The sequence below is a fragment of the Oncorhynchus kisutch genome, linkage group LG28 (assembly GCF_002021735.2).
Source record: "Oncorhynchus kisutch isolate 150728-3 linkage group LG28, Okis_V2, whole genome shotgun sequence".
In the NCBI taxonomy this organism is placed as follows: domain Eukaryota; kingdom Metazoa; phylum Chordata; class Actinopteri; order Salmoniformes; family Salmonidae; genus Oncorhynchus; species Oncorhynchus kisutch.
Genome location: NC_034201.2, coordinates 24,626,673 through 24,636,500, shown reverse-complemented (window position 1 = coordinate 24,636,500; position 9,828 = coordinate 24,626,673). Strand labels below are relative to the sequence as shown.

Here is a 9,828-nt window from a genome sequence, read left to right as displayed (position 1 = left end):
GCAAATAGTCCAGGTGGCCATTTGATTAACTGTATAGCACTCTTATGGCTTTGGGGTAGAAGCTGTTAAGGAACCTTTTGGACCTAGACTTGGCGCTCCGGTACCACTTGCCGTGCGGTAGCAGAGAGAACAGTCTATGACTTGGGTGGATGGAGTCTTGGCCCCAGTGATGTACTGGGCACTACACACTACCCTCTGTAGCCCCTTGTGGTCAGATGCCAAGCAGTTGCCATACCAAGTGTTTGATGCAGCCAGTCAAGATGCTCTCAATGGTGCAGCTGTAGAACTTGTTGAGGATCTGAGGGCCCATGCCAAATCTTTTCAGCCTCCTGAGGGGAAAGAGACATTGTCGTGCCTTCTTCACGACTGAGTTGGTGTGTGTGGACCATGATCGATCCTTAGTGATGTGGACACAGAGGAACAAAGTTTTCAACCCACTCCACTACAGTCCAATTGATGTGAATGGGGGCGTGCTCTGCCCTCAGTTTCCTGTAGTTCACGATGGGCTCATTTGTCTTGCTGACGTTGAGGGAGAGGTTGTTGTCCTTGCACCAAATGGCCAGGTCTCTGACCTCCTCCCTCTAGGCTGTCTCTTTGTCACTGGTACTTTCTGTTAGAGTTTTTTTTCTTGTAAGGGGGATAGAATAGAATTCTTGTAGAATTCTGGTTTGACAAATGGATGCCGAGGGAGAGCTTTGTATAAGTTTCTGTGTGTGGAGTAAAGATGATCTAGAGTTTTGCCGCCTCTAGTTGCACAGGTGACATGCTGGTAGAAATTAGATTAAATGGATTTCAGTTTCCCTTCATTTAAAATCACCGGCCACTAGGAGCGCCGCCTCTGGATGAGCATTTTCTTGTTGCTTATGACCCTATACAGCTCGTTGAGTGCGGTCTTAGTGCCAGCATTGGTTTGGAGTGGTAAATGGAAAGCTACAAAAATATAGATAAACTCTTGGTAAATAGTATGGTCTACGGCTTATCATGAATGATTCTAATTCGGACAAGCAGAACCTCGAGACTTCCTTAATATTAGAGATCCCACACCAGCTGTTGTTAACAAAGACACACACCTCCCCCTTGAGCTTACCCGAGGCTGCTGTTTGATCCTGCCAATGCATAGAAAAACCAGCTAGATGTATATTATCCATGTCCTTGTTCAGATATGACTCCGAGAAACATAGGATATTACAGTTCTTCAGGTCCCATTGATAGGATAGTCTCGAATGGAGTTCGTTCAGTTTGTTCTCCAGTGATTGTATGTTCGCCAATAGAATGGAGGGTAGAGGCGGAGCCTGTAAAACAGCAGCTGTCCATTGCAGCCCCATTCTGAGTAGTGCAGTTCTGGGACCAGAGTACTAGAGTGAAGATGTGAGTTGGAACGAAAGCCTTTTGTCTTTCCACCTGCCTTCTCTCCCCTTTACCCCACAGACTTCCTAAAATAGAACCAGATCAATAAATCAATACCACTCTTTTATGAACTCAGAACAAGCTGCTCATTGTCCTCCGTCTCCCTCTGTTTCTCCAGCCCAGTTTGAAAGTTCTCTGAATGACTAAGAAATCATGTTACTTTGTTCAAATACGAGAAATGAATTCTAATTCCTCATTCTAATGCTACGGTGTTTTTGTCTACTTTCGGCCCTACTGACAGATTATAGGAACTAGTTTGTGTTGTGTAATTCAGTTTGAGCTTGATGCAAAAGCTGCTGTATTCTCCTCCCTTCAGCCCCAGCAGAGTAATTTGGCCACTGAAAGACTGAGAGCCTGGTGTCAGAGTCCTATATGAAGCTACTGGCTCAATCCCCTGCTGCTCCATTTAAGACTGGGTGTGAGCTTTGGGCACTGAAGCCAACACACACACATACCACGATCCCACCCACCCAAACAAACACACACTCACCCCCCATGTATGCATGCCACTGCTGGAGAATCCTGGACATTGGATCCCAGCCCATTCTTTGCTGGACAGATGTCTTCCCTGAGAACAATCACTACAACCAGTGAAAATAATTGGTACCTTAGCCATCTGCAGGAGACGCTGAGGACCGGATGGATGAGGAGAATAATTAAGGTTAACCCACTTAACAGGGAGGAGGGCCGCTATGGGCCAAACACAGATCCTCATTGGATGAGACAGTTAGGAAGGAGGGGTGAGTGTGGGGGGCGTGAGCGTGTGTGGTATGAGGGTCATTGATGTGGAGAAGGAATATTGTTGGATAAAGAGGATAAGAGCATATGTAAGTGTAGAGGTGTGTATTGTGTGTGTGTGTGTGTGTGTGTGTTGGGGGGAATGATTGACACTCATATCTATTTCTACATTAGTGGCATGCTGTGGTTTGTGTCAGTTAGACTGATGAAGGATTACTGCTCTTCCCCCTCCTGAAAAGAAAGCATTGTGAAACCTTAAATGTACATGAGACATTCTATTACCATGTTATTACCAGTTTAGTTTATGTTGTAATGTAAAGTGCCACTATCCATAGCACTTTTTCTCATGGATGCTAGAAACATGGCCTGTCTCGTGTTGTGTTCTGAGTGACAGTTCCCTGGCAATCTGAGGTCTTGTCAGGGCTGGCAGGGCTTGTCAGGGTAGGGCTGGCAGACGTACACTACATGACCAAAGGTATGTGGACACCTGCTCGTCGAACATCTCATTCCAAAATCATGGGTATTAATATGGAGTTAGTCCCCCCTTCGCAGCTATAACTGCCTCCACTCTTCTGGGAAGGCTTTGGGGTTGGGCACTGATGTTGGGCGATTAGGCCTGGTTCGCAAAGTTGGAAGCACAGAATTGTCTAGAATGTCATTGTATGCTATTGTGTTAAGATTTCCATTCATTGTAACTAAGGGGCCTAGCCCAAAAAAACAGCCCCAGACCATTATTCCTCCACCACTAAACGTTGGCACGATGCATTCGGGAAGGTAGCGCTCTTCTGGCATCCTCCAAACCCAGATTCGTCTGTCAGCCTGCCAGATGGTGAAGCGTGCTGCCAATGGCGTTGAGATTTACACCACTCCAGCCGACGCTTGGCATTGCGCATGGTGATCTTAGGCTTGTGTGTGGCTGCTCAGCCATGGAAACCCATTTCATTAAGCTTCTGACGAACAGTTCTTGTGCTGACGTTGCTTCCAGAGGCAGTTTGAAGCTTGTGTGGCCTACCACTTCGCGACTGTGCCGTTGTTGCTTCTAGACGTTTCCACTTTACAATAACAGCACTTACAGTTGACTGGAGCAGCTCTAACAGGTCAGAAATTTTACAAACTGACTTATTGGAAAGGTGGCATCCTATGACGGTGCCACGTTGAAAGTCAAGGAGCTCTTTAGTAAGGGCATTCTATTGCCAATGTGTGTCTATGGAGATTGAATAGCTGTGTGCTCGATTTTATACACCTGTCAGCAACGGGTGTGGCTGAAATAACCTAATCCACTAATTTGAATGGGTGTCCACATACTTTGAATATATAGTGTGGGTTATGAGGTGTGGGTGTTGAGCCAATGAAGCCTGGGTGCACAGCACTGAGGCTGCCCCTGAGGCTCCGTCCAACACTGTTTGGGTAGGAGTTGGGTCAGCTGTAAGCACAGATTCAGGATCAGTTAACCCTCCCCAAACTGTAACTATAACCATAAGGAGAATAAAATAACAAAACTGACCTTAGCCTGAGTAACTTAACCTTACTCTATACTCAAAAATACACTGTAGACCCAGACTGGGATCTAGGATCTTTATCCCAGTTATCAGGCAACAAAACTGTTCTCTCTCTGCCCAATCTCTCTGCCCAATCTGCATACAGTACAGACTACAGTTGTTTGTTTGTAAAACATTATCACTCTGAGAGTTGCAGCTAGCTACAGCCTTGAGAACTGGTGGCTTTTGGATGAATCTCTTTTCCACAGCCCAGACATCAAACACCCATCTCTGGATAACCAGCCAGAGCCAGACAAAAGCCTAAAACAACAGCTGTTAAATAAAGGGCTGTTTTTATCAAAGAGCAAGTTATGAAGAGGATTAATGAGAATGTTCGAAGCCCCCTCTCGCCTGTTAGTTAGACCCCCATTTCTGTAAGAGGCTATAGCTACTGTTCAAAATAAATTATTTTTCATCTCCCTGGTCTTTGTCAGGTGCTGGTTTGACGAGTCATTCCATGTCGGTGCCGGGCCTGGTCAGATCAGCATTTAGTGCTGACTGCTGACGTTTTATACGGCGCTAGGACCCAGCAGTGTTTTTTAGAGGCCTGTAAATTTTTCGCACTAGGACCACGCAGTTTGTGGGGCTGTAGCGCTGCACTGTCTTTGTTCCTCCACTCAGAATCTCTCCCCCTCTCACTTTCTACTCCGCAGTGTCTCTCCTCCCTCTCTTTCTCTATACTCTCCTTTACTTCCATTACAGTATTACACCGGTCTGGATGATTGCAGAGACAGCAACATGGCTGTGAATCTCGGCAAGAACAGACTGGCCCTTCTAACAGCCTACCAGGATGTTATCAACGAGACCTCGTCCACTGACTGGTAGGTCAATTGAACTTCCCTTATCTATCATGGCTCATCGGCATTAAGTGTTTTTATCGTTGAGTGTGTGTGGGGGGGGGGGGGGGGGGGGGATGCGGATGGATGCACAGGACGGGATATGCACATCCCCCCATGCAGTACCGTCTGCAGGCTGTTTTTTGTGATAGGCTACGCAGCATCCCCCTGGTCTGTTGCAGGAGGAACAGGATGGGGAGAAATGCCGAAGTAAGCCTACAAATTAAAGTTCAAAGAGCACTGTGGCAAAAATCGCAGGGAAATGATAGTTTATACTATAGGCTAGTATGTAACGATCCATGATGCGGGATGATCTACTCATAAATGCATAAAATGTAACGGTTCCATTCCAAAGCTGTCAGAAGCAGGGCGTACAGCCCATAGGGCGATTTTTTTTCATACAATAAAATCACACTTGTTTAAAGTGCTGAAATGTGCGGCTGTTCATAGCAGACCAACTGACACAGCGGTCACTGGCTGCTCCTAGTCCAGAAAAGCAGCAGGCAATGTGCGCATTGATCAAATATTGAGAAAGAAGAAGGGTGATTCATTGTTTGCTCAGAGCGAGTTTTTACTTTGGACCACCGACCACTGTGTTTCTGTCATAGACAGACGTAGTGGGGAGCCCCTGAAAAGGTTTGAATATTGAGAGAATGTACGTACGTTTCCCTCTTTGCAATAGCATACCGCTCGTTTCCCTAATTTTAAATAAAAAACATTTACATGTAGCGTTCTCGCATCCCGACTAGCGAGGGCTGAGATGATATGGGCGAGGCGAGTAGTGTCAGTCTAAAAACCCTCAATGTGACCAGCCCTGTTTCTCTTCTGCTCCCTCTTCTCTCTTCCTCCTATTATACGCGATGTAACTGCTGTTTTGGCCTGTTGGGAGGGGAAAAGTTGCACATGTGATGGTCCCATTCGAGTTATCCATACATTCCATCGGGCCTTGTGTCAATGTGGAGGCGTTTCTCTTCCCTTTGTGTGTAAATGGATACACATGGTCAGTGGAATATCTGTTCACCTACAAAACCAGCTGGCCTTAACAGAGAGAGGGAGACATTCTGAAAGGCTGCATCCATTGAAGTCCACTGATGATCACTTCTCTCTTTTGAAGATGGATAGGCCTTTGACTCTGCTAAACAGCTTAAATTATCATATTTTACCAACTAACGATAACCAATTGCTATCTTTCAAGACAATATAAAACATTTTTTTAGAGCATGTGTTATCCTTTGGAGTTTATCTCTATAGCCTTATAGGCCTATAGAGTTGATCTGATTGAATCATCTACAACATCACTATTGTAATGTCTCTTTAATAATAAAAGATGCCACAAGCCAAGAAACAATATATTTTATCAGTCTGCCACCATTGTTTTGTATATATTTCAATACAGATGTAGCTTTTATTGTTGCCTAAATGGCAGTATCTGCATGTTTTGACTGGGCTTCAGTAGTCTACCACCAGCCTGTTGGATTGCCCATGCCCTGTAGAGCCCCACTAACCCCCTTTTCAGCCTGTGTCTGCTTGGAACAGGTTCACAAAAGCCCACAAAATGGATGCAAAGCAAAGTGAGATTTTTCTGTACATAGAAATGACATATTCTAAATTAAGATTTTATGAAGATCCAGCTTGTATGTGTGATGATGAGACGTGTTACCATGCTGTTTTATTATAATCGTGTTGTAAACATTATATTGTTAAATGATAGAACCTAGTCTTTTGAGAGGAGGCATCCTCCCTCAACCTGCCTGTTAGCCAGTAGCCACACTACTAGAGAAATTCCTACCTGTAGTTGAATATCACTCTCTGCTTTTTGTTCAGGTGGGTTGCACCCATATAATTGACAAAGGTTCATATTTCCTTAGGCTGTGTTTAAATGTTGCAAGGGCCCATTTGATCTTCTTATTTATCAGATTATAGCAAAGAATAGCTTGATAATGCAAAGGGCCTCAGGCTTTCCCCCATTACTCACACTTGAACTGAGCTGAACAAAGACAGGGCTTTCAACCATCTTCCCCCTCTTTCCCTGTCCATATAATACCTCATCATCTATCTCATCAGCTGCCTTGCCCCGACACACAAGTGTGCATGCACACACTTACACACACGCGCTGGCACTTTTTTACATTTGCATTTTAATCATGTAGCATACGCTCTTATCCAGAGCGACTTACAGTAGTGAGTGCATACATTTTCCTACTTCTTCGTACTGGTCCCCTGTGGTGCCATGCTCTACCCACTGACCCACACACCCCAACACACGCATACACATACTGCAAATGTATCATACCCCATCATACCCCCTCAAAAATATGAGCCCTCTTCATGGGCCCTCAATGCCTCTGACACATAGGTGTCTTTCCCCTAATGGTGGATAAGTGGTGGATTCATTGTGGGCTTTCTGTTCACATAACTGACCTTCCTTCTTCACTGAGCACCGCTGTCCTTGTCATGCATTTTTCAGGCGTTTTTGTGGAGTAAAAATGTATTCCCATTCAAATTCCTATTTTCCCTAACCCCTAACCCTAAACCTAACTTTAAGCCTAACCTTAACCCCTAAACCTAACCCTAACTCATAACTCTAAACCTAACCTTAACCCTAAACCTAACCCTTAAGCCTAAAATAGCATTTGAACAAATTCAGGACATTAAAAATGTCCAGACTTTTCAAAAAAATAAAAATAATAATCCTACCTTGTCAGGACATTGCGATCCTGTTAAGGTAGGAAAATATGTACACACACGCGCACATGTGTGCGCACACACACACAAGGTGATGGCACAACAATGGGCCTCAGGTCATCGTCATGGTGTCTCTGTGCATTCAAATTGCCATTGATAAAATACAATTGTGTTAGTTGTCCGTAGCTTATTCCTGCCCATACCATAACCCCACCGCCACCATGGGGCACTCTGTTCACAAAATTTACATCAGTGATCCGCTGGCCCACGCGACGCCCTACACTCTGTCTGCCATCTGCCCAGTACAGTTGAAACCGGGATTCATCCATGAAGAGCACACTTCTCCAGCGGGCCAGTGGCCATCGAAGGTGAGCATTTGTCCACTGAAGTAAGTTACGACACCCAACTGCAGTCAGGTCAAGACCCTGGTGAGGATGACGAGCACGCAGATGAGCTTCCCTGAGATGGTTTCTGACAGTACTGTATATGCAGAAATTATTTTGTTGTGCAAACCCACACTTTCATCAGTTGTCCAGGTGGCTGGTCTCAGACGATCCCGCAGGTGAAGAAGCCGGATGTGCAGGTCTTGTGCTGACGTGGTAACAGGTGGTCTGCGGTTGTGAAGCCGGTTGGACTTACTGCTGCATTCTCTAAAACAATGTTGGAAGTGGCTTATGGTGGAGAAATTCAACATTTAACTCTCTGGCAACAGCTTTGGTGGATATTCCTGCTGTCAAAACTTGAGACATCTGTGGCATTGAGTTGTGTGACAAAGCTGCACATTTTAGAGTGGCCTTTTATTGTCCTCAGCACAACGTGCACCTGTGTAATGATCATGCTGTATAATCAGTTACTTGATATGCCACACCTGGCAAAGGAAAAAATGCTCACTAACAGGAATGCAAACAAATTTGTGCACACAATTTGAGAAAAATAAGCTTTTTGTGGTTATGAAAAAAAATCTGTGATCTTTTATTTCAGCTCATGAAACATGGGAACAACACTTTACATGTTGCGCTTATATTTTTGTTCAGTATATATTCCTACCCCTCCCATCATGCCTTTTTAATCTTTCCAACCATGTCTCTGAAACCTGATTACAAAGCTAGTTCTGCATTGTAGGAGCTATAACAGTCAAATGCTGGCGGCAAATACCTCATCCAGGGTGAGAAGACACTACCTGTCTGATGAGACATTTCTCAAAGCGGTTCAGAAAAGGCAGACAAAGCCAGTAATAACTATTGCAGAAAGAATCCAGGTGGATGATGAATGATATTATAGTGTCCTTCGATTCAACGAGGACCAGCCAGAGCCTCAGTGACAGTTATGGCTAGAGCCTAGAGGACTCTTGAGAGGCTCTTGCAAGAGAAAATTAAGGCTTTTTGAACTCCACCATGAAGATGTGACGCACAACGAGCCAGAATGTCACAAGGGTTATCCAATATCAAACACACACAGACATCTGGAATGTTCCATGTAGAGCGGTGGCTGTTGCTGATTCACCGGGAGCTATGGGTTTGACCCTTTGACCCCTAGCCCTCTCAGTCATTACCTGACATGTTTCCTATTGGTCCTGATGATCTGTTCCTTTACCCATCAGGCTGCATTGATTGGGTTATCAACTACAGACAGGCAGGGCAGGTCAAAGGCAATCCTTTTACTTGGATTAGATAGGTCCTGGTTGGTTGCTTCAGCAGAAAGGCTTTGTTAAAAGTGTAATATCTTAGTATCTGAAGACAGAAATATAAACTTTTTCTGTCCTTTGCAATCAGTTGTCCATTTTTTTAAGAACAATGTTCTTCTAATTTGCTCAGTCAGATTTTTTTTTATATCCGTCTGTCATCACCGGTATAGGTCATATTCTGAACAGGAAGGAATGTTTTAGTTCTCAGACAGACAGCCAGACTCCTCTCTGTCCAATCAGCAGCAGGTTTGGCCCCTGACTTCCTGTCTGTCTCAGGGGAGAGGATTCTCCTGGAAGTCATCAGTGTGTCAGTCACCTGGTTGCATGGCCACCTCTGGCTGCTAGCCCGCTAAAAGCTATCCCACTATGCTCCATCCATACAATAACAAAATGTGCAATAAATCTCAAATTTGTCGTAGATAGTTTTTCATTTTACCCCGTATTTTCAGTTATTTCAGTTAGGCTACATAAATCAGGATTATTGTGCACTTCAAAGGTACAACATGAGTTAAGGTGTCAATCTTTGTGTTTCTGTGTCTCGACTGTTATTGACTTTGTTGCAATGCTACTTCAATGCAATGCTATTGCCTCCTCCTCCCCCTCCTACTCAAGTGGCGCAGTGGTCTGCATCTCAGTGCTAGAGGCATCACTACAGACCCTTGTTCGATTCCAGGCTGTATCGCAACCGGCCGTGATTGGGAGTCCCATAGGGCGGTGCACAATTGGCCCAGCGTCATCCGGGTTTGGCCGGGGTAGGACGTCATTGTAAATAATAATTTGTTCTTAATTAACTTGTCTAGTTAAATAAAGGTTAAATAAAAAAAATAAAAAATGCCCATCCCCCCCTCCAAGTCAACCAGACATGGTCCTGGGGACAACACACATACAACACGCATGCAAACACACACATAGAGAAAGAGAAGTATAGCTACAACTGTAT

The 9,828-nt window shown here is 44.7% G+C and overlaps 1 protein-coding gene across 4 annotated transcripts in view; it reads left to right on the top strand.

Moving 5' to 3' along the window:
- Positions 1 to 4,290: 4,290 nt before the first annotated feature.
- The window catches only part of LOC109873431 (drebrin-like), a 116,220-nt gene continuing 110,682 nt past the window's right edge, over positions 4,291 to 9,828 (top strand). For 2 of the 4 annotated variants that reach the window (XM_031808499.1, XM_020465082.2), the window contains exon 1: positions 4,291 to 4,504. In XM_031808499.1, the coding sequence (XP_031664359.1) occupies positions 4,474 to 4,504 (31 nt within the window). In that variant the 5' untranslated portion in view covers positions 4,291 to 4,473. The remainder of the gene's footprint in view (positions 4,505 to 9,828) is intronic. The other 2 variants (XM_031808501.1, XM_031808500.1) reach the window with 1 other exon arrangement.